The sequence below is a fragment of the Chenopodium album genome, chromosome 13, assembly GCF_948465745.1.
Source record: "Chenopodium album chromosome 13, dcCheAlbu1.1, whole genome shotgun sequence".
In the NCBI taxonomy this organism is placed as follows: domain Eukaryota; kingdom Viridiplantae; phylum Streptophyta; class Magnoliopsida; order Caryophyllales; family Amaranthaceae; genus Chenopodium; species Chenopodium album.
In genome coordinates this window covers 47,022,143-47,048,141 of record NC_137846.1, presented here as the reverse complement: position 1 = coordinate 47,048,141, position 25,999 = coordinate 47,022,143, and the positions used below count along the sequence as shown (strand labels likewise).

The window sequence follows — 25,999 nt, the reverse complement described above, 5'->3', positions numbered from 1 at the left end:
GGTGGTGGCCGGCGGTTTTCGGTTGGCTATGGGTGGTTGAAATTTTCACGGTGGGGGTTGACTGGGATAGGGTTCTTTTTTTTTTTTTTTTTAATTTTTTTTAATTTTTTTTTAATTTTAATTTTTTTTATACTATTAGGCCAATCATGTGCTGACATGTGGCATTTAAAAATAAATAAAAAAAAGCTTTACCATTTCAACAGGTAACCGGTTTTTAGGTCTATTGGAGGCAAAGTAAGGTCATAGTTAGGATTATTAAAAAATAAACCTTAGTTGGGATTATTAGAAGTAGCTCGGCAATAGTTGGGATTATTAAAGTGTATTTTTCCTAAATAATTTTTGTTCAACTTAAATTATTTTTATTGAAATTTATAAAATTTCAATCAATTGCGGTATACTCTCTCTATTTTTAAGTACTTGTTTTTCATTTTCGGTTGTTTTTAAATACTTGCTCCATTTCCTTATTTGAAAACCTTTTATAATATTTAATTCATTTATCTCAACTAGTGGGTCCAAAATAAATTACACTTCCTCCGTCCCATAGTATAGTTCCTGTTTTCCTATTTTAGAGCTCCAAAATGTTGTTCCTTTTTCTATTTTTGAATAGTATGTAAAGACCATTATACCCTCACTTTTTAAACTTTATTCATTGTACTTCCTAATTTACCCTTGAATTTTGCATATGTCTTGTACTTTTTTCCACACACTCTCTCTAACTTTTGTCTATGATTATACTTTTCACTTTTATTAATGTAATTCATCCACTTTCTCCTCCTATTTCTTTAAATATCGTGAAAAAACATAAACATAAATTATATTATGGGACAAAAGGAGTATTTCTTAAATACCGTGAAAAAACACAGAAGGAAACTATATTATGGGATGGAGGAAGTATCTTATTAACTTCTGATTCTCTCTCCTCCAATTCTCTCAAATACTTTTGTTTTTTTTACAATTTTTCATTCTTCCACCTACTGCACTACCTCCATACTTCATTACTTTCTCCAAATCCTAAAACTCTGCGCATGGAGAAATGGAGCAAGTATTTAAAAATGGAGGGGTAGAAAACAAAGAAATTTGGTGGTTGAACATAATTACAAGTAAATTGTCTTATGATTAAAAAATTAATTTTAAGGTAAAATCACTAACACAATTATGACTTTACCTTTAAAACCGCTAATGTTTTATACTTGAAACCAGATGTTAACAATATACCCTTTTTATGTCAAAATAAGATTGATGAAATGCGAGAGTGGGAGATAACTCAAGTGTTTAGACAATTAAATCTTCTCTCCCGGTTCTATGAGATCGTGGATCAATGCTTTCACAATATTGTACTTACTCTGTTTTTTTTTATTTGCATCAGTTTGACCGGCACATAATGTAACTTTGACAGTGGATTAAGGCTCCAGGGGATTTGAACTGTTGAAGAGCTTTAGCAGACCAAAGAAAATACAGAAAATGGCGGCAGCTTCACTTAGTCATTTCTTCAAACACCTTTCCTGCACCGTGCGCCTCCAATTTCCAAGACGCTCACACCGTCTTCTTCATCGTCCCTTACATTCCCACTTCTCTGAACACACCTCTTCATCCACGAAGCTCAATCTCAATCATCAATGGCGGCCCTGTTCTTCATCTGCTGCTGCTTCTCTCTCTTCTTCTCCAACGACCTCCAAGGATTCCAGTGCACCCCTTTATCATTCTGTCCTCATAAAATGCCGTAAAGATGTCGTTGTAAGTTGCTTTATGCATTAATTTACATTTTAGAAAGTGGGGTTCCATTAGAAGTCGAGACAACATTTGAATTTATATGGGTTTTGATTGATAAATGTTGGAGGAGAAATATTTCTAAGAATTTAGTCCGTAATTTCACTGAAAGATTGTCACTTGGGATTTTGTTGTTAAGCTTGTTTGATATATTTATGCGTTAATTGTGGTCTAAACCGTTGGAATTGTGGTTTATTGAGGAATGAATTGGTCTGCAAAATCAGTCCATCTATTACCAAAGAAAGATACTTCAATGTCGAATTTTGCGCCACGGAATGATGATTTTGGGAATATGCACGAATTATCTTCAGTTTGTATGATTAATTTGTGGTTTAGTATGTGTAAGTAATGATTGATAAGTTAAAGGATGAATTCAACATACCAATTGATTGTTGTAAAATTATTTGAAAAAGGGAAATTCTCTTATGGGAGAATTATATGCCTGGTTTTGGGTGTTGATTTTGGATTACTTAGACATGATTGTTATGGATATACAAAGTACAAGTATATTGAGTATAGCATAATATTCAATTATACAAACAGAAGCTGACTTGAGGGTAACTAGTTTTGAGTGGTTTAACCATTTCTATGATGGGGTGTGTGGATTTGGCTACTGGGTGGTTTTACTTGTAGGATCCTGTTGGAGAACTATCTAATCTCAATAGTAGAATTGTAGCCAATTGGGAACAAATTTAGTAAAATTTTACAAGTTGGATAGATGAGTGTTATGTATTAATGCAAAAGTTGCCCAGAGATGGTCGGTTTTATTTTTCAAAAAGTTGTTGAACCTTTTGTTGTTGATATTTAGGACTCATTTACGGAAGCTCTTATGAGCTTCGGTGCAAATTCTGTCAGTATGGATGAGCATGATGACTATGAGGACTCCGATGAGGTAAATTGAATACAAACCTTGGCATGAGTAATTATTTTTCCGTATGTTTCATTCACCATGCTTTCCTTTGGCTATTTTCATTGTGGTTCCACTATGAACTATGATACCCTATATACATAATGTTGTTACACATTAGTCACATAATTGATTTACGATGTTCCTTACACATTGTTTAAGTGCTGATAGCATTGTAGTGAATGGTTCCATTGAAGTATGGAAGATCTGAACTAAAATTTTCAGTTGAATATCGATTACAAATTGATTTTGATAAGAGAAGGAAAACTTTAAACTTGTTAATGGCTCTGGCTTTGACCTGAAAAATGAGACAGGAACCAAAGTCAGTTTCTAGCTTTATATTACCGTCTGATTATCTTGTTTGGAGGAAACTTCCAGATTTTATCTAGAATAAGTTTCCTTGTGGATCGTCCAGGTAAATGTTTGTTTTTTTTTTTTTTTTTTTTTTTTTTTTTTTTTTTTTTGATTTTTGATACAATCATGCCTTACTCTCATATCAGTCGTATGTTGCTAAATTGATGCTCAAATAATGGGAAGTTTTCCTCGTTTTCTATAGACATGCACGCACCCATATGATATAAAAAGCAGATGCATTAATTGTGGTGATGTTATATTTACTACTCTTACTACCCCCTTACCAGATTTACTTGGTATTTTGCTTATATTTCCAATTCTAAGATACACTCTGCTATGGATGTCACTCAAAGATGATGGGATATTGAAATATTCGATTTGATGCCTTGCTACAAACTTCCATGCAGGTCAGCATTTGTTCAATATTCAGTGGGATGTGGAGATGTGACTTCATCCATATCATATGCTGCTGATTCCATTGGCATAGAAATGCCAGACTTTGAACTCTTAAAATATGATCCCTATGACTGGATAAAAAGAACTCAGGTTAAAATGTTCACTTCCTTGCTATTTCCACTGCATTTTAAATTTTTATATTCCGATGTTCCTATCGTATCATGTTTTCATTTTGTCAGAAATTATTTATGTACTATTTTCTTAATTATTATGACAGATGAATTTGACAGTGAGATCTCAATGGTAATACCATACTGCACCACATTATTTTCCCAGTGCATCAAGATTCTAATGGTTATACAGCTTATACCTATACAATGTTATATAAGTTGTTGACTTTCTGTTTAGTGTTTGTCCTGCTAATTCTGACATTTGTTATTATTCAAAGTAATGTTAATTTCTTTGTAAAAAGATTACTTGAAAGTGATGATTCTTTTAACTAAAATGGAATCCTGAATAGGCTTTGAAATCAAATAACAAGGGAATTAGACTTGGCATTCCTAGAAACTTATTAAATCAAATGTATCAATTCGCGTGGAAATGAGAAATGCATATAGTCTTTGAACTAGATTCTGACAATATTCATTTCAGAAAAGAAAAACTTCTCCCTAAAAATATTTGAAGCACCTAGAATCCATCCAGGATTTTGAATGCTACAGCCTACATGTCTGCATATGCGAAATATGATTAGTAGATTGACCTGAGAGAAGTGCTAAATGCTGTCTTTGCTGATGTATTTGATTTTTCCTTTCCTTCGTGAATAGTTTTTCTTAGTTCCTGATGTAGATCTTCATTACGTTTTATGCAGGAATCATTTGATCCATTGGAAATAACCAAGGGCCTCTGGATTGTGCCCGAGTGGAAAACTGCTCCAGTATGTTCATTGTTGTCTTTGTTTTCTTATTGGAAATAATCAGGTTTTTGTTTGGTTTTTATAATTAAAGTGGCCTTGTTTTTGTAATCAGATGGTCAATTACTTAAGGCCTCTCTGCCTTTCTCAAAATAAACAGATAAAATAGTTGTCACTTGCCAGCTTATCTTCCCACATATATTCTATATAGATAAATTTAGAAGCTTATAAGGATTTAGTGCTCAGTTCTGCTGTCATTCATCTTTATTGAAAGTTATCTTCCTTGATGCAGGATGCCCGAGCAACAAATATAATTGTAAATCCTGGTTTAGCTTTTGGAACTGGAGAGCATGCTACAACCAAGATGTGTCTACTGTTGCTACATCAAACTATAAAAGGAGGTGAACACTTCCTGGACTACGGCACAGGGTCTGGAATTCTCTCCATTGCGGCACTGAAGGTATAAAGCATTGACTCAAAAGAAAAATTTTATTGTTTGAAACCCGTTTGTATTGGACCTCTATCTTCATTCTGTAAAAAGATATACTCCATTTCAATATTCCTATATTGAAAATCTTATAATAATTTCACCATTTCCTTTTTTGGTAGGTATATTATGACAAAAAAATTATAGACTTTCAAATTTCCCTTTAATGACCCCACTCCCATCTCTCTCCTCATCCTTAGTAAGGGTAGTGTTGTCTTTTTAACATTCATTTCCCGCTTTCTTGCTGCTAAATGGTCTATGTAGTTGAAGATCTTATTCCTTTGTTCAAAACTTTCAAAAACTATTGTAGGGTAATCTTCACTGAAATATGTCTTTATGCATAGGAGGTAATCCATTCTCACAAGAAACTGCATTTACACAATTTTAAAAGAGAAGACAAATACTTGACCTGAGAGAAGAGCATAGTAATTAAAGAGGAAAAGAGCATTAAAAAATGGACCTTCTATTTGACTCTTATCTTGTGCTATTTGTAGATTGTCTCTCAGTATCTTGCTTACTAACAAGCTTGACAGTGAATTTTTGGGAAGGGCTAGTGCTGGGTGAAATTCTTAAAATTATTACTGTAGAAATTGTAAATGTATGATCGACTTATTGTTGATATTGATTTCGCTGATCACAATGTAATGTCTATAGCTCTGACAACAATGTCTTTCTGTTGTTGATTGCAGTTGGGGGCTACTTTGTCAGTAGGAGTTGATATTGACCCTCAAGCAATAACAGCTGCTCGTCAGAATGCTGAACTGAACAATATAGAACCTGAGCAATTGAAGTTGTGTCTAGTTCCCTCAGAAGACAGTGCTTCTTTGGTGGATGAAAAGGTGCATGAAGCTCTCTGTGCTAAGGGATTGCCTGCAGATCAAATAGACATGTATAAATATGACATAGTCATTGCAAATATATTGTTAAATCCACTGCTGGCATTGGCAGATGAGATTGTTTCACATGCTAAAGTTGGAGCAACTGTTGGTCTCTCTGGTATAATACATGAACGGGTAACTTACTAACTTACCAATCTCAAGCCAATTGAGCTTACTGTGAAGATCATAAATGGAGTTTATTGTTTTTCCTTTTCCCATCTTTGGTTTAATTTGTGGTAAACTAGAAGAAGATGCTGCTAGATATCTGTTACTCCACATATCTTTGTCCTTGAGACTATAGCAGTATAAAATTGTGACCCGCAAAGTTTAGCAGGGAAAATGAAAGGCCTACTAAACACATAAAGAACAATGTCAGTAGTGAAAGTACCGGTTAAGATCAAGGTTTTGTGTTTTTGTGAAAGTGTGATGAATCAATAATGAGAGACAATTTGCAGACACAGAAAAAGAAGGGGACAGCTATGCACTAGGAGACAAATGCAATTAACATTCCACTAGGAGAGGAGGCAACATGAAATAGCAGACCTGAGATACTCCAATATAATTGGGGCCAAAATTCATTGATGTTAGGGTTATGGTAGTGCTTGAGTATATAAGAGAAGTAGGGTAGCAGTAGGAAGTTAGGCAGAAATTGAGTGATATTTTGAATGTGAGATTAGTAGCCTCAAGCTACCATTGAGAGTTCTAGCCTAAAGCTATATTTATCATTGTAACCTTTTGCTAGTTTCAATTAAAAAGACTCGAGCTTTCTTGCTAATCTTACAATCAAATTATAATATTTACAGCAGCTAACCTAGTCTACAACAAAAAGTCCAAGTTTACCTCTCATTAAAGGTTAAACAAAAGTTAAATAACTATGTTAAAAATGCTTCTAATTACAAACATGGCCCACTGCCAGTTAAATTATAGCCAATATAATTTGAGAGTAATGGCAGCAGCCAGCAAGTAATTATTACTAGAGAAAATTTTGATAATTGATGCGCTGCTTGTTTTGCCTGTGATTTTGGAGATCTTTAAAAGTTACAACTTCTGGTTTACTGAATTTGATGCAGGTTCCATCAGTCATAGAGCGATATTCTCCGTTTTTGGAAGACATTTCAGTCTCAGAAATGGAAGATTGGGCTTGCATACAGGGAAGAAAGAAGGCTGGGATTTGATTGCAGAATGAAGCCGCTACAGATATGAATAGAAGTGAAAGATTGGTTGTAGTAGGAGTTTTGCAACGAGGAAGAAACCATTACAAGAGCAGTGATTCTGTATGTTTCATTGAGATATAATTAAGCGGTTGCTTGCTATATGGCAGGGATTATAATTCTGAGTTTTGACATCCATAACTGAAGGAGGCATTAGTGAGAACTAACTCTTGTTTTCTGTAGTCAAGCAGTGTTATTACTGTAGAATTCTTATGTAACATTTGTTTGAGAGGAAAACAAAAAAAACCTCTACTTGTAACTTGTTTAACAATAATACAAGCTTATTTATGGTTACGGCCAACGGCCAAGCAAGTCATGGTTTCCTGCAATTGTTCAAGCTTCAAAATCAAAACATCACTCAATACGCTGCAACAATTTCATATTAATAATACTATGCTCTGCCTTTAAGAACTTCTAGATATCACAACTCTCAATTAGAGTAATACATAAAGCAACTACCAAGTGCTACATAAAAGCAAGCAGATATGAATACCTGCTGTGCTTAACACCCAAAAGATGCAGCTTAGACAAAATTTATTGTTTGATCCAGAAGAAACATCTTGGCCACCACTTACATTGTCTGCAATGGTGCAAGGAGGAGCTTGAGTTGATCCACAAAGACCTAAATTGTCCTCAAAACTTGAGTTCGGAAAGCTTTGAAACTGCACACCTACAGGTATTTTCCCCTGTAAATGATTATGTGCCACACTAAATTTCGAAAGAAATGTGAGACTATTAAGTGACGAAGGTATTGATCCATGCAAATCATTGAAGGACAAATCCAATACTTCAAGGCTCTGCAAACCTGATAGTGTATCAGGGATATTTCCTGTGATGTCATTCCTGCTCAAATCTAACACATGGAGTTGTTTTAACCTTCCGATCACTAACGGTATAGTACCCTTAAACCTGTTGTTGCTCAAATATATGGATGGTGGAAAACCAGAAATTTTATTGTACTGCAACCAGCTAGGACTATGGTCCCTTTTTACATATAATGGAATAGTGTTGAATGTAAAAGGATTGGATGAGATGTCACTTGAAGAGATCAAGCTTTTTAGCTGCATCAAGGTCTTCGGAATTTCACCTGAGAGAGAATTATTTGATAAATCCAGGTAAAACAAACGCTCCAGCTTTTCAATCCATAGTGGCAAATTGCCACTTAAGTGGTTCCATGACAAATCAAGCACTTCTAACTTCCCACAATTCAGCAACCAAGTAGGAATCTCACCATGCAGAGCTGAATTTCCAAGTGCCAGAACCTTCAAGTTATCAAATCCAGACAAATTTGTTGGAATTTCTTCACCATGAAAGTTCCTCGAAAGAATAAGAATCGAAAGATTTTTGCAAAGTTGCAGGGTGTTTAAAGCTCCTGACAAGTTCACCAAGCTGATGTTTGATAAAGAAAGGATTGCAAGAGATGAAAGATTTCTGAAACCACGAGGTAGTTCACCATTTAACTCGTTCTTAGAAAGTTCTAATATTTTCAGCTTATTACAGCTTGAAAGTAATGTTGGTATGGTACCATTGAGATGGTTTGATGCAAGATGAAGCTCATTGAGATTTGTTAGTCCAGTGAAATCAAGGTTTACATTGCCTTCGAAAGAATTGTTTTTCAGATCAAGCACCTGAAGCATGGAGCATTGAGACAAGCTTGCAGGCAATAACCCAGAGAAAGAATTTGAATGTGCAACTATTTGCTCCAGTTTTGTAAGGTTATGCAGAACATCAGGAAAAGGGCCTGAAAAACGGTTGTTTGAAATCATTAAGGTTCTAAGGTTAGAGAGCTGACCAACTGCCTCGCTTACCTTGCCAGAGAAATCATTAGCAGAGATTGAGAGCTGTTCCAATGAAGTTATGGTGTAGATAAAGCTCGGAAGATCACCATTTAGTAAGTTGTAATCAGCATGCAACTGCTGAAGCGATGTGCAGTTCTCCAAGCTGTCAAGCACACCAGTAAAATAATTCATTGATATGTCAATTACCCTGATTTTGCTTGAACTGCAAATATGGGGATTAATTTGTTCGGTAAACAAATTATTGCTAACATTAAACACAACCATGTTATCGAAGAGGATCCCAAAATCGAGAGCTGGTCCATTGAAAAGATTGCTGGAAATGTTTAGTGATTGTATATTTCTCAAACCAGAAAATGCCACCAGAGGTGATCCTGAGAGCTTGTTCCAACTAATATCGAGAAAAACCAGATGCTGCAAATAAGAAAACTCGATAGGCAATTCACCTTCTAGGTGATTTCCAGAAAGATCAAGAACCTCCAGCCCGTCCAATTGACCAATGGAGTGCGATATTGCCCCTCTAAGACCCTTATTCCGCAAAATCAACTTACTCACTCTACCTGCAGCTGGTGCATTATTGTCAGTTTTACAGGTTACACCATCCCACTTACAGCAATTAAGGGTGTCAGCCCAAGCTAAAATTATTTTCTCATTTGTGTAATTACTGAATAGTTGCTTCAGTGCGACAAAATCATTATGATCACATGCCTCAAATCTAGGAACAGAACAGGCAAACCAAACCAAGAAAACCCATGTCAGAAAAGTAACTGTAAGAGAACTCATACCACTATTAATCAGAGATTAGAAGAATCTGCAATATAATATCAGAGAGATAAAAGCTATGCACACTTGTTTAGCAACCTAATCAAGAATTCATGCACTGACTTACACATGAGATCTAAAGAACACTAGCAGAAAAAGCACTCTGCTGGGTCGACCCTAACACTGAGAGGTGAAAACTAGGGAAAAGAATGCAATTTGAAGCAACTAATTTCAATCAAAATCATCAAATATATGCTTGAACAAAACAATTCGAGGGCCAAAGCTCACAATTCTACTCTAAAGGAAAATGAAATTAAAAATGTGATACACCACGATAAGAACTTCCCAATCAAAAAAACAAAGACGGAAGGGAGATTCACACACTATGAAGGCATGAAGAAAGCGATTTTTTTCGGTAAATAACACATTTTACTTTGACCATTAAGTATGAAGATATCAAGAGAAGATCCCAGTCTGGACACTGAAAGACAGCTCTATGCTATTTAAATTTTAAACAACAGGTCAATTCCCCATATGAGAATTACTCTGTAATCATCAGGAAGATTACTCAATGAAAATCCCAAACTATCAACAACTTGCATTTTCTTTTTATCCCCTTATCTTAATTTTATAAAATTCAACTTGAATTTGAAACCCAAGCAAGTTGCTAACTTGCTATTAATGGATGCTTCATAAATACTAAAAAATAAAACAGATCTGAAAATGTAGCTGACTTTAAGTTGTGTAAAATTTTTACATTTCTAAACACAGCAAAAGACTGTAGAAAACCCCCATTTGACTATTATTTAAATGTTTTAGCATACATGACATTATATACTACAATAACCAAGGTATGAAGTACAAGTGAAGCAAATAAAAAATTAAGGCATATACTGTAACCACTCAAACTGATACATTATTATTCAAGATTTTTGAAATACATGAAACATGCTAAAAAAATGTATTTGCCTTTACCTTGGTGACAGGTAAAACATCATGATGACATACTGATGAGATTCAGTTTCAGGGTTCGCTTCTTACAGTTTCATTCACATCTCTGAACACTAGGGGAAAAAAAAATTGTATACAAAATAACAAAAATATCAATTAATACACAGAAGCTGCAGAACTAGCTTCTTATTGTTTCCGATTTTTTTTCCTTAAAATTATACTTCTTGCAGGTTGGATTACTAGCTAAGGAAAGAGTAACAATGGCTAAGATGAATAGATCCACCCGCACTACAGGCTACACTTACCCACTGCTGAGGATAGGGAGTGTGCCAATACTGCAAGCACAGGGCTTAGTGAAATTATATCCTTCTTACAGAAATACAACGCAGGGGATGTGTTGAATGTTAGGCCAATCCTCCCCACTTGGGTCTTGGCATCTTTCTTTGAGGCATACTGAACAGTTATGAACATCAAGTTGAACAAGGGATGTGAGTTTGGGCATCCAATTCGGCAGTGACTCCAGACCTTTGCAACAGGAAATCTGAAGAGCTTGGAGGGCGGTCAAATACTGCAATCCCTCCGGCAAAGTTACCATTTGTGGAAGATCCCTCAATTGCAAGGAGCGAAGATTGTGAGGAAACCATGGCATGCCAATGTCAGTACCATCTTCTCTAACATCTGAAATCTTCAGATTAGGACTGCTGGATACATATAACTTCTTCAAGGCAGTGAGATGCTCCAACCCTCCAAAAATATTCTTCAATTTAGGACAATTTTCAATACACAAGGACTGCAGGGAAGATGAACAACTGTAAATCACCTCCTCAACTTCTTCCAAACACTCAACCTCTTTGTCACAGTTAATGTCCAAATAGGTAAGACCCGTAAAAGCCCCCATTGGTAGTGAATTCAGCCATGCGACATTGTCTATTCTAATCACCCTTAATCTGGGAATGCAATGGCTTAAATTTCCAGGATCAAACTGCAAAGATGGATGATAATAAGGGAATGAGGGAGTACTAGTTGGCTCTCCATTATTATCCCTTTGGGCATCTATCACTCTCATTATTATTCGCAGTCCTTCATTAAAACCCATTAAATTTAAATCTTCCACCATAGGACACAGTGGGAAAGACGTCAAGCCAGGGCATCTGCGTATTACCAGTGTTTTCAATTGAGATAAACTCAGTAATGGACATTGCACCAGCCTGGTGCTACCAACTAGAAGATGATCAGCTCCCACTTCCATCCACCATCCTTTCAACTTTGGTAAATCATACAATCGAAATCTTTCAAGGGCGGGAAAGAATGAAAAGCCTTCTGCACTTGAAAACCCAACTGATGCTGAAACTGGTGGATTACAGCAAGCTACTGATGCTGTACTATTTTCAATGCACTCCAAATTTAGCAGGTTTTCAAGATCGAGGACTTTTAAATGACACAAGTTTCCCAAACAAGAAAGGTTCTTCAACTCCTTACACTCTGAAAGTTCTATTCTGACAAGATTAGGGAGAAAGGTCATCCAACCTGGCATTCTAACACCTTTGTATCCTGAAACCTCTAATGCCATGAGATTAGGATGTGGTTGTAGCTCTTCCATTAATACTTCCTCATAACCCATTTTTCCATCAACCTCCTGGTTACTCATAAACCTAATGTTTATATGATTGAGATGCTTCTTGCTCCTCAAGTATCCGCCTTTCCTTCCATTATCTTCCATATCTTTTGGTCCATTTTTGGGAAGCCGAACCTTAATTATTAGAGAACCTTTTAGTTTTTCGAGAGCTTTTAGGTCTTCTAGATGATCAGCCCACTGTTTCCAACTTGAGCTTGTTTCACCCAACACAAATTGAGGTAATGTGTGAAGGTACGTCAGCTTACCCATACCCCCAGGCATACAAGTCAGATAAAAGCAACCCTCTATATCCAGGACCCTGAGTTTGATCAGCTTGCTCAAATTTTTGGGCAACTCTTTCAATCTAAAGCAACATTTTAGCTTTAAAGTCTCCAAATTATGCAATTTCACAATTGAATTAGCAAGCACATTCAAGAAAACATTATCTGAAAGATCTAAGTACCTTAAATGTAGCAACTCACCTATTGAGTCTGGCAGACATGTAATATTTGAATTACTAAGGTCCAATGCCCTTAAGCACAAGCAATTTGCCAGTAAGGCCCCCAAAGCAAACTGATCCATCGTGGTACAATGCCCGAAGCCAACTTGAAGACATGAACGAATGCGGGTCTTCATAAAAGAGTATTTTGCAGATTTATTTCTTATAAGAGTTAGATGTCGAACTCTGTTATCCACAATGCTAGTGGTGGAAATTGTTCTGCAGATCTCCTTGCTAGCTACATTTTGAGCAACATCGTGCATAAGATCATGGATCTTAAATGAGGTGATCTCACCATGTCCATCTTGTTGTATATCTTGGAAAAAACATCTACGCAACAAAATTGAAAAATATTCCTCAGCGGCATCTTCCATGCTTTGACCTTCATCTAATGGAACAATGTAGCCCTGTGCCATCCAAAGGCTAATTATCATCTCCTTCTGTATCTCAAAATCCTTGGGAAACAATGCACAATAGCTGAAGCAACTCTTTAATGGAGATTCAAGATGATGGTAACTAAGCTTCAGTATAGGCATGATATCATTATGGCTCTCTCTAACATTAGCAAATCCAATCTCCATAAATGATAGCCACTTGCTTTTGTCTTGACCATACAAAAGACTTCCGACCACTCTTATAGCAAGAGGGACTCTGGCACATCTTTTGACAATCTCTCTCCCAACTTCAATCAAGTCATCTTTAGAGTTTGGCTGTTCTAATCCAAATGCCGTCTTTTGAAACAAACGCCATGAACTCTTTTCAGACAAGCCTTGCAACTCATACTTTAGACCATCTCCTATGATTCTTGCTGTTTCCTGTGAACGTGTAGTAACCACTATCCAACTTCCTTTATGACCTCCAATCAAAAACTCTGCTAATTTAAGCCAGTGGCTCCGATTCTCAGTCCATACATCATCTAAAACAAGTAAGAATTTACTGCTAGCTAATTTTTCTCAAACTTGGCTTTGCACCCAATCCATGGTGGATCCTTCATCCTTCTGACCAGTAGCAGAAGCCAGAATTTTAACAAGAATTTCTGCTGTATCCAACTGTTTCTGATCATGATCAGAGATACAAGTCCACATCCTCAACGTGAAATAAGTTTACCATCCTTTCATCATTAAAAACAAGCTGAGCAAGAGCTGTTTTGCCCAGCCCCCCAATCCCCACAATTGTAAGAAATGATACAGCCCCTTGGACATTACCTTGCAACATATGTACAATATTTTCGACATCATTCTCTCTCCCAATAATAGTACCTGCATACACGTAAGAACAAGTCTCCTCTCTTCTCCTCCTAATAGGCTGATGATCAACACAAAAACCAAACTGCCTGTGATTGCTGGCAACAGAATCCAACTTCTTCCTGACCTTCTTGACCCCACGAGACAAATTGTAAGCAACAACAAGAGGATTGAATCGAGAAAAGAAGAGGCGAGCCTTCTTGGAGACTTCCCCTCCCTTGAGATGTTGCTTCTGCTCAGCGAGAGTGACAAACTCATCAAGCAGATCATCAGCATCATACACCGCATCCTTGAGCTCCTGAATCCAGAGCTGTGCCTCATCAGACAGCTCTTGCTTGGCCTCTGCATCACAAAGCACAGCTCTGATAGTAGAGATGGTGCGTTGGAGATCATCGAGTTCAGATTTGTATCCCAAGATGGAACAAATCTCTTTCAGCTCTGAACATCGGAGTGCAGAAATAAGTGTTTGAACGACAGATAGTATTGCTCCCAATTCCATTATTTCAGATTGAAGCTAAGTAATGTGGGTTTTCTTAGACGATAATGTGTGATCAAAATGATATTAAATATGCAGTCCTACATGCCTCATACAGTGTATAATGGACAATGACTTGTACCTACTGAAAAGAAAGATTAAATTATACAAAGAAATTCTTTGCAACTTGAAAAATGAAGAAAAAAATGAAAATAACCTATGAAATGAGACAATTATTAGCACTTTTCTACTTAAAAAGAGTCTTGCAAATCTAACAAAAGCATCCTAAACAAATCTTAAAAAACAGGTTTCATACGAATACACTTATACACCCATTAAATGTGAGATGTGACAAATTATTATTTAGGGAGAGTATTGACCAATATGACCATCGTGTAAAAAAAAAAGAAAAAAAGAAAAAAAAGGAAGAAAAAAAAAAAAGCGATTAAAACTCTTCTTCATCTGAGCACTCAGTCATAAAACCAACCCAAATATACACCTTCCATTGGAAAGACAACATGTTTGTCAATTGTAAGAACACAGAAGTACATTAGCCTTTTATATTTCCCCAGAAAGCTTAACGCATAAGCATAAGATACTAGTCAACTACGATGGCGCATCCCAAGTACTCCCAATTCCATAATGCTATGATCGAGTTACAGAGATCAATTTAGTTAGAGAACCACTGATGATATTCACAGTTCCCTCTCAAGCGACTAAATATTCAGACAAGTATCCCATTGTTAGTCATCTGCCTAGGACCGATATTTATAGACTCTTTGAATACAAGAAAGTCAAGAAGGTGCTAGGAGAATAGAATAGTCATTAAAAGAAAAGTAGCGGGATTACAAATGCCAATGGCATTGGTGGTTCTTCTTAATGCCCAAAATGAATTGATTTTACCCGATTTTACGTGGACAGTATTTTGAGAATCACACATTTACAAGTACGGAGTATCTATTTTGAAAAGCAGGGTCATTTTAAAACCCAGAATAATGTCAATTGCCTTTTCCTATAACTTATTAGGGAATCTGTTCTTGGATTGGTTAGCCTTTATTTGTTCCTCTCCCTTTCGCTAGAGCAACTTTATCTTTTCATTTAACGAAAATGAAAGCCTTCACAATTGAGAAAGATCACTATAAATTCAAAAGACTAATAGGAACACTGGTAATGCAAAATTACAAAGAAAAAAAGACTAATCCTCAGCTGGAGCAGGAGCTGAAGCAGGAGGTTGATCTTCACCAGATGAGCCCTTGTTTGCCTTCCTTTCCTGCCACTTTCCCCATGCCCACTTCAACACGATGAATCCACCAAGGGCATATATCTGTCAAAGAATTCAAAGGATCAACTTTAATCTCAAACTACTAATAAACATTTAGTTTCCAAAGAGCTTAGAACCAAATATTAGACAACCAAATTGCAAATTCCAACAATCAGGATTCATGAGCAAATCTCGGATGAGACAGTTTTGCACAGAATAATCATAACAATTTACCGTTACAGAAAAGGTTAAGAGTCATTCTACTCTGTCTCACAAAAGTTATACAGATAGACTGTCTTAGACAATATATTGCCCTACAGAATTAGACAAAGCTGTCAAGTCCGTAATACTTGTGCTTTTTTTCTTTTCACCTGGACATGTTAAGTTTCAGGATAGTATAGATACTGCTACCCATGCAAGCCAAATTCACAACTAACATAACTTGTGATAACTTTATGAAAAATATACATATAGTGAAAAGAACAAAGCCTAAAAAGAGCACAAAGATTCTTAAAAACCAAGGGCATATACATAGAGTGATAGAGCACTAATCCACATCATTTAAGCTACGACGCATGACATCTACCAGTAGAAAATAGGTGAGCATTATACCTCACCACCTTCCTTTTCTAGAACATAGAGCACTTGCAGTTGATTTCGTAAAAACTTCCCAAAAAGAAAGTTCACGTGGCAATCAATTATCGTAATTCATAAACCAATATATTTATGGTCTAGATTACAGCTTCTATTGTGGACTTCATTTAATTGACAGCTCCCATAATGTACACCATACAATCTTCAGTCCACTGTCATGCTTCAACACCAATACATATTACAAAATACTCCATATTCAACATATTTTCTTGGTATAAAGTATCCTACATTTTAATTAACATGATGCATTAAAAGCCATTGCAAATAGATTTCAAATTCCAAATCATCGTACATTTGGAGTAACCCCAAAGATTGTTATCAAGTAAACTAGATAGCATTTTGTCACGTGCTCGCACCCACTCAATTTGCATATCCATAAAGAAAAAGATACATTAGCTTCTTATTAACCTTTCAATTTCTTCCACATTCGAATTTAGTTGTCACGTTGTAAATTCAAATTACACTATCATATCAACACGACTATTAGTGAATTCAACCACTCAACAAGGCAATCAATCCTCGAAAATACAAATCACCTAAGAATTTTCATCTCCAATTGAACCATATATCCAATAGATAATCAACAATCATTTTCATTTATTACACAACTGACCATTAATTTTCAATGTAATCTCAAATTACCCATGAAATTCTCATCACATCAAAAAAGTAAACATTCTTACCTCTGTGCTCTGTCTAATTACAAAGCTAAACTTAAAAATTAATCATTTCTACTCAAAACGCAAATTCAACAGTACCCTTAGATCACAATTTCAGTCTAATTGCATAAATAAACAAAACCCAAATCCCAAAAATACAAATTAACCAAAATAAACCCCAAAAAATAACATGAGAAATAGATTAAATGCAAAATAAATCAACAACTACAGAAAAATTTGTTACCTGCCAAAGAATTAAGGGATTAGTATCTTCTTGAGCATCTTCACGTTCAACCTTCAATGGAGAAACTTCAGGCTTAGACCCAGGAAACCTAACAACATCTGGGGTTTTAGAATTACTTCCAGAACTTTCTTCAGCATCAACCTTTTTCACAGATTTCCCATTTTTATCACCCTTATTTTCAAAGGGTTTTAACAAAAACTTAGGAATAAGAGACAAGAAGAAAAAGGGGTTGTTCTGTTGATGTTGCGGCGGCGCTTCGGGGTCTCCGGTGATTATGTCGGTGGTGTGTTGGCCTTCTGCCATCGCTTACGGCGGTTGATTGACGAAATGACGAGTATGATGAACGGCGTGGAAGGTTTTGGATTTTGGTGAGGGTTGGTTGATGATATAATATGAATGAATTTAAACCATAAAGTTTTATATTGGGGTATTTTTTTTAATTTTGTTGGGCTCATATAGGTCTAGTTGGCTCTATCATATTCTACTCTTATCTTGGTGATTTGTGTATTGAGAATTTGAGATCACTTTCTAGAGTGTAAATTGATCCTTGTACCCATATCATGCTTGAATGCGTTAATTGTAACTCTGTAAGTAGAAATAGAAAATGGGTCGTTTAAATTAATTTTTGGGATTTAGGGTCTGTTCACTTCAGCTTAAAGTTCAATCCAGTTCAGCTCCAATCAGTTTAGTTCAGCTCTTAATTTTCTTCTCTCATAAAATATTCATTTCAGCTCAGTTCAATTTAGCTCAGTTCAATTCAGTTCAGTTCAGCTCCTATCAGTTCAGTTTAGCTCATTTCAGTAAATGTGAACAAGCCCTTAATCTAACATGTTTTTGGGGTCAGTGGCAAATTTATCCTTAAGATTGTCAATTTCATGTTTTGTTATAATTTTTGACATCATGAATCACTTAGAGACACATTTAAACAGTTATATAATTAGTATTAACTATTGGAAACAGATGGTGTTTGGAGTTGACCCGCGATGGATTGGGTTTGTTCAAGCCGGGTATGTTCAATTCAAGGTTATCCTTTTAACCTTGGGTCGGGTTGGGTCAAGGTTTGTTGATCGAATTAGAGTCGGATAAACTTCATATCGGTTCATATTCGATTTGGATAAATTCGGATCGGGTCAAAACGGGTTAGACCAAGTTTATTTCGGGTCGGATGACTTTAGGTCAGTTTGATTTCGATTCGGTTGATTTGGTTCGATTAAGTTTATTTTGATTAAAAGTTGATTTGGTATTGGGTCAATTCCGATTTGTATTCGTGTTTGGCTGAATTTTGGTCGAGTTATTGACCAAATTCAATTTTCAAATAAGGTCATTTTTTAAACTAGAGTAATTATTGAGTTATTACCTTATTATTCAGTCGATATCTTGTAATTCATGTGTCATTTTTCATATCAATCAATATAATTTATTTATATATATTATTAAAACTCAATAGCAAGAATTAAAATCTTGTCACGTGTCGCCAATTTCGCCATGTGGCGTCATGTCATGTTATTATTGATCACTAATGTTTCCTCTAAAAAAAATTCTAATTTATTAGCATTGATATTAACACATCTTATAATAAAATTATTCAAAATGAGTTATTCATATTCTTTAATTCTAAAATTTTAATTTTCTTATACGTGTATATTTTAACAATAATACGATTAATTTTATTTCTTTCAGTTACTCATGTAAAATATGTAACCCAAAAAAGTATAACAAATTTTTGGTTTTTTCTTTTAATCACAATATATGTCTACTTAAGGAATTTATGACAACTAAAAAATACATTACTACAACTTAAAAATTGCATACTTAAAGCATATTAGATGATTAAGTTAAACATGTCTGTAAATCTGTAATACATACGAAATCTCCCAACTTCGCCTAGATCTTTCAATGGTACTGCAGATCGATGCTTGAACTTAGTATCGCACCATTCCAGAAGGCATCTGTGGAGGCATCGCGATTCCAGGGTTTTGTCTTTCCATGTTGCCATGCCATCCTAAACACATTCACAATATTTTTAATCATCACATCTATAAACTTAACATTATATTCTCACATTACTTGCAACATTTTGACCGGACACGCTTGTCGATACACAACTTCGACCGTTCAATAAAAATTATCGACAGTAGAAGTTGTGCAAAAAGTCAAAATGTTGCGACTAAGTTGGGACAGAGAGAATACATTTTTTTGTTGTTTAGAAAGCCACAAGGTTGGTGATGAGAATCGATCTCAGATTCTCATGGAATTAGGAGGGACACTTTAACCACTTGAGTTATCCCTCAGCCTCACTCTCACTTAATGTTATACATCAGCGCACATTCAGCACATAATTACTTTGACATATGTGCCCCTGTAACCACATCTACTGCATGAGTTACTTCATACTATTGCTAGAAGATACTTGTACAACAGAATAATGTTGCATTTTTGTCTTAAAGAAAACCATGAGACAAAAACTATTAGTATCATTCATCAAATTATTCTCAATATCATACAGATTTATACTAGCTACACCATTTCCTTTGGGTTCTGATTATGATCAAGTGTGCATTTGTTCTGATGTAACCACATCAATCGCGTGTATTTTGCTATAGGAAACTACATATAACAGAGAGATGTTGCATTCTTGTCCAAAAAAATTTCGTGTACTCTCAATTATAGACTATATATACATACATTATAGTCACCACTCACCACTATACTGCATCGCGTTCTTTGGTTTAATGTAAGTTAATGATCAATTGTGCAGTATTGGATACTGCACAACATTTCTTTGCAAATTAAATCAAACTCCCTTCCCTAATCGAGTATCACATTATCCACAACCTCATAATTATTGACTATGCATAATGCATGCACAAATTAAGACTGTAATATAGGAGGAAGAGAGATTGGTTACCGAGTGCAAGATTGTAGCCGCGGTGTTGAAGCTCACGGTACTCTTGACATAAGGCACAATACTCACAGCAGCAGTGGGAACAGAGATCTGCACAGCAGTTATCTGGCATTCCAAGCTGTGCCTTCAACTTTGAGCGGTATGTGCACGAGTATATCGAATGGCAGCCGGTTAAGCAGAGAAGTAAAGTATACAATGTTCCGCTTGCACCACATCCATCAGAGAAACTTGTCACATATATTGATAATTTGATACTGATAATAGCCATAACATGAGAATAAGATTACATAAATAGTAGTGTAATAGTATTATCTAAAAACTAGGAGTATAACTACTTTCATCTGCCTGGATTTAGTTGTCACATTAATAATTCAGATTCAATGTGTTAACTAATTCCCAATAGCGGGAGTACTAGAGTTAGACTGTTAGACTTAGACATAGCTCGTGGTTCGGATAACATAATACATATTGTACACTTACATGTCGAGCCTCTGTCAACGATCTCAGCTATCCGTCCAAAGGTGATCAGGGACACCAACATGTTAGGCAACCTGTAGAATTAGGAGTGTTAGGGGATAAAATTGAACTGGCAAACTATAGTTATTGTAGTGATTTTGGAACAAAGCAAATTCATGCCTCTCAAAATCAGATAACATCATATGTGTTGTCAAAAATTATAAATAAGAAACAAAAGAAAGAAAGATAACATCAAATAATGTGCTAGACATACAGTGGCAAAGCTAGAAATTTAAGAACATGACTAAAGCATTTGTTATGTTCACTTGGATTATACTTATCCAATTTGAACTGATCTAATCCAAACTTATTTTTTTTCGATTTTATATACACCTGAACCAGGGCCGTTTCTGACTTTTGTGAGGCCTATGGGCAAACTACCATTTAGGGGCCCTATAAATTTAATCATACATGCGATATACACTAAATATTTATTGAAAGTGAAAGTACTTTTTATGAGGCTTTTTATCTTATATTTCCTTCGAAATTTATTATAATTCTAACGTTTCGAATTACATGTTGGAAAAATCCCATATATATACACTCCTTTGATCATTTCTTGTGATTTATATGTTGGAAAAAATATATAACATCTTGTTAGATTTTCCTTGAAATATACTTTATTAAGTATATACGATGAACAACTTAAGATGTTTAAGTTATAAAATGTGCATTAGCATTAGCAAATGTGAAACCTCCAACGTTGCATGTGTGATTAAAAAAGAACAAAGTATAAATCATAACTTTATTACAAAAATAAAGTCATATGAAATTACAAAAGTATCTCATATAAATGCTCAAAAAAAAAAAATAGTGTAAAAAATTTTGTATAAGAATAATTACATGTTGTCATATTGAATAATAAGAAAATTAGATGCAATATAAAAAATTATGAATTAGGAAAGAAAAAAAGAGTAAGAGAAAAATATAGTACTTAAAAAACGGGTAAAATAAGTGTAATAGATTGTTCTTTGGAGTAGTAACTAAGGAGAAAAAAATGAAAGAAAATTAATAGCTAATGGGTTTCGAACCTGAGACAATGTAAGGAAGTACAAAACAAATCTTACCAATGAGCCACTTTGTCCTTTCAGTCATTACATGTTGGAATTAATTTTTATACGTAGGCTTTTAACAGGTTAACGGAAAAATGGGCTTTTGATTTGGGGCCCTGGGCGACCGCCCCAGATACGGCCGTGACCTGAACTTATTTTTATACTAGAATCGATCCAAAAGTACATTTCTAATCTAGTCTAGAATAAGAGTTTATGTATATGTTAAGATAGATGAATTGAACCAGCTAAGCCCATAGTAAATGGTGGCTAATTTGCTATATAATATACTGCATGCATGTGTATGTTGAACAAACTTAACAAGTAGAGATTTTTCTATACACTGGATGCACCTAAACAAATTAAGGGCTAATTCTGATTTACTAAACTGAAATTTAGCTGATTGTTCCTTTATTTGTTTACTTTTAATTTATGTACAATAGAAAACATGTAATATATTATTATATTTATATATCCCTTGGTAACTCTAAACATTTAGTACGTATGCAACTTGCTCTTGTTTTTTTATTTTCCCCCTCTTTTCACTGATAAATTAGTTGGATCTAAGTTTTTAATTTTCTGCCTATTAAATAGCCATAGCCCATAGTTGATAAAATGATAAGAGGTTGCACATGGGTTTCCATCCTACTTCAACTTTTCAAATACCCGTCTTAAAATTTATCAAAATAATATACGTAATTTTTATTATTTTTAATAGACATGCTTTGACTTGTGAGACTATTTCATCTGTGAACTCTAATTAATTTGACTAATTTTCATGATTTTTAGATAAGAAATAAAATATTTTTATGAAATTTTGTTAGATTTGATTTGATATATAATTTCCATAATTTTCACTTATCCAATAATTGATTAAACTTTTGCATCATCAAACATAATAAAGGAAAACATGTTAACTATTGAGTAAAAAAGAACAAAGGAAATTTTTATATATTTTTTTTTATTTTGGTGCGTACTAAAAAAAACTAGATAGAGACATTATCGTCGGACTTAGGGCCTGTTCATATTTACTGAACTGAACTGATTAGAGCTGAACTGAACTGAACTGAACTGAAGTGAAATGAACTGATTGGAGCTGAACTGAACTGAACTGAACTGGGCTGAAATGAATATTTAATGAGAGAGGGAAATTAAGAGCTGAACTGAACTGAACTGAACTGAATTGATTGGAGCTGAACTGAACTGAACCGAACTGATTGGAGCTGAACTGAACTGAAATTAAGTAAATGTGAACAGGCCCTTATTTCTTTTATGCGACATAGGAACAACAATTTTGATATGATCATCACTAAGGGCATGTACTCATACGTTGAATTTCACTTCAGTTCAGTTCAGTTCAATTCAGTTCAGTTCAGTTCAGTTCAGTTTATTTTCAGTTCAGTTCAGTTCAGTTTATGTCTAATGATATTGCTAATGATATAAAGCCAAATTTCATTCTTTTAAGCTCTTATTACAACGACAATAATAATAATAATAATAATAAATTAATCTTTAATAATAATAATAATAATAATAAATTAATCTTTAATAATAATAATGATAATAATAAAAAAATTAATCTTTAATAATAATAATAATAATAATCAATAAATAATAATAATAATAATAATCAATAAATAATAATAATAATAATCAATAAATAATAATAATAATAATAATATTGATACAATTCATTGTTCAAATGGTTATATTTTTTACAAAGTGTTTTGTGTTCTTTTGTCATAATAATATTTTATTTTTTAATTAAATAGTATATGTTTTTAAAATGTTTTGGGGTTTCATGTTTTTAATATATTTTCATAAATATTATAATTATATAGTATATTTTTCTTAAATATTTTAATATGTATATTTGTATATACACATATGTATAATAATAAATAATCAAAGATCACTAATCCGTAATTAAAAATCACTAATTAATCAGCTGATTTCAGCGTATGAGAACAGGCCCTAAGTCTTGACCTTTTTAACCTTCTTATAATATGTTAGTTTAATCTTCTTAAATATGAATAAGCTTTTGAAATATTGAACATCTATGTTAGAGTTTAAAAACCCAACCTCCCAAATAGAGAGATCTAACTAAATAATATGTCGAAATTAAGAAGATATGTGACAGAAGATCAATAAAACACGAATTATAATGTACATACGTACGAATTGTTAAATATGATCCAAACCCACCTCCCCCGCGCGCCTTGCATGGAAAAAAATACTTACATGACGACATATCAGAGCAACAATCACAAAGACCAGTAGAAAAACTTCCGCTAGGACGTTGATACTGCGGTGGAGGCTGAGGAGCATAGGGCTGCTGGGGGATCGGAGTTCCTGTTGTCACCTTCGACATGATCAATGAATAATATGTAACACAAATTTTTATTGGAATAACTAAGTGAGATGTATTATGGAGCTAAATTAATTAAGTGATTTTGAGGAATAAATTACTAAAGACTTATAGTGTGATATGCAAAAGACTGAAATTTATAAATCTATTGATGTAGTAGTACAAGACAGCCTGCCTAGATGTAGTTGGCTATTTGCATTGAATTTTCTAACCACTCCATGTATGTAATGTAGTTAAGGTTTTAACGACGACTTTGACAAGAAGACTTACATAAGTTGCCCCGGTCAATACGAAATTACGAATGAGCTTGGTACTATCCAAGCAGCCAAGAAATTTCTTATCTTTGGAAGAAAATATGTGGTTAATACGAAATTACGAATGAGAATTGATCCCACAATCTTCTGGAATTGGGAGGAAAGCTCTAACCACTAGAGCTATTCCTCACACTCATAGTATACTCGTAGAAAGGAACCCTTGTGTTTCATTATACGTGTCATTTTAATTTTGACGCAATAAATTTGTATCTTTAACTAACCTGAGAAAATTCAGTTTCAACTTGGGATTCACTAATGATGAGTTGATAACTTGATATAAAATGGGCATATATAGGATGCAAGAGGGTACATAAATTTGCGATGAAGTGTGTATGATCTCAGTAGTCTAACATAAATTGTTAGTAATGATGAAACCCCATTTTGGTGAACAAAATATTATCTGATGATGAATTATAATGTAACTGGAGGCACCATGTATGGGGCTCCTTTCAGAGCAGTCACAACAAGCACGCCTTATAAAACTAGTATGCGTGACACACAGTCACACATGTATAGCACATGAGTGACTCGTACCAGCCTTAAGCGCGTAATTGTCTGGGTGTAATTTGTTGAAGATTTACCTTCATTAAGACACTTTACAAATATTGTTCCTTTTATCAATAAATCAACTATCTTATTTTCTATTTCTACTGCTACAATATTTTAGATTATGAGGAAAAACAAGTCCATATCTATGACAAACAAATTTTGTTTGTTACGGGGACAAAAGTGTAATTTTTGCCTTGAAACCTCTACTTGAGGTAGCGGTTTTACTCCATGATAAATGAAATTCGTTCATCACGAAGATTAATTGGGGCAGCCTCTTATGAGGAAATAGCCTTGAGAAAAACAAACCTAATCTTTTCTCAACTTGACATTGGTGGCTTATTTGTACTTTTTTACAGAAAGGAGAAGGACCCTAACCGAACCTCAACCCTCACGAATTTTTTAGTCCGGTATATACGAATCAGACACTTTTATGGGGAAAGGATAAAGGATTCCGCCCTCAAAGTGCCTCTAGTGAAGATTGAACCCTCAAACTAAAGGTTAAAAAGTGCAATCTTTTCCATTAGACCAAGCTTAGCTTGGTTGTGGCTTATTTGTAGTTGCTCAGCAAAGTTTGAAGATATAAATTGGTTGGTACGGTTGATCCTGTGCATCTAATTAAATACACAGCGGATGGTTCAAGGATCATGGGGTCCAATTGTTTGAACTTGTGTTGGACTCCAACGAAGTCATGTTGGCATACACTAGAATACCAATTGCGTTCCAATTTTGTTTGAAATTATTGAGTAATACAAGCTGTATATGTATGCATGTATTGATTGATAAGTTTTCTTCACATGGCACAATTGGTGTGACTGAATGTATTACCCACGACTTTGATCATATGCTGGAAATTTTGGCCTGGATCATCTCGCCTTGTTTGATACATTCACAATTGACCGAGGTTAGTATGTCAATGTGCAGGGACATATGCTGAATAATTCCTCTCTATAACATTGTAAAGTTGATAGGATGATGAATAACATGCGGAGTATAAGGTTAATGAATTACTCCTTATTCCTTAATTACCTTATGGCTTTAGGCTGAAATCTTACCTGACCTGTTGCGAGTATTCTCTACTCTCGTAATAAGTTTTGACATTGTGCTCAAAAATTGGTGTAAAATCTAGGCTAATTAATTTTGTAATGTGTTATTTATTTATCCCATTGTCTCATATATCATGTGCTGAAGTAGGGATGTTTATGAGGCAGGGAAGGGTGGGGGATGTTGG

At 34.7% G+C, this 25,999-nt stretch overlaps 1 protein-coding gene and 4 pseudogenes across 3 annotated transcripts; 1 reads left to right on the top strand and 4 right to left on the bottom strand.

Moving 5' to 3' along the window:
• Positions 1-1,455: 1,455 nt before the first annotated feature.
• On the top strand, positions 1,456-7,204 carry LOC145576741 (uncharacterized; annotated as a pseudogene). The gene is made up of 7 exons (XR_014098542.1): positions 1,456-1,734; positions 2,576-2,659; positions 3,436-3,574; positions 4,293-4,358; positions 4,627-4,794; positions 5,511-5,834; positions 6,770-7,204. The product of XR_014098542.1 is annotated as an uncharacterized LOC145576741 (transcript).
• Positions 7,202-9,604, bottom strand: LOC145575597 (phytosulfokine receptor 2 pseudogene; annotated as a pseudogene).
• Positions 9,605-10,161: 557 nt separating this feature from the next.
• Positions 10,162-15,183, bottom strand: LOC145574841 (putative disease resistance protein RGA1; annotated as a pseudogene).
• A 145-nt stretch (positions 15,184-15,328) lies between these two features.
• Positions 15,329-17,600, bottom strand: LOC145574842 (uncharacterized). The gene is made up of 2 exons (XM_081632699.1): positions 17,071-17,600; positions 15,329-15,576 (listed from the first exon to the last, which is right to left on the bottom strand). The coding sequence occupies exons 1-2, from the start codon at positions 17,371-17,373 to the stop codon at positions 15,448-15,450; spliced, it is 432 nt and encodes a 143-aa protein (XP_081488825.1). The 5' UTR covers positions 17,374-17,600; the 3' UTR covers positions 15,329-15,447.
• A 1,181-nt stretch (positions 17,601-18,781) lies between these two features.
• On the bottom strand, positions 18,782-24,089 carry LOC145574843 (protein PLANT CADMIUM RESISTANCE 2-like; annotated as a pseudogene). Its single transcript, XR_014098196.1, has 4 exons — positions 23,782-24,089; positions 20,452-20,526; positions 19,979-20,202; positions 18,782-19,072 (listed from the first exon to the last, which is right to left on the bottom strand). The product of XR_014098196.1 is annotated as a protein PLANT CADMIUM RESISTANCE 2-like (transcript).
• Between the last annotated feature and the right edge of the window lie 1,910 nt (positions 24,090-25,999).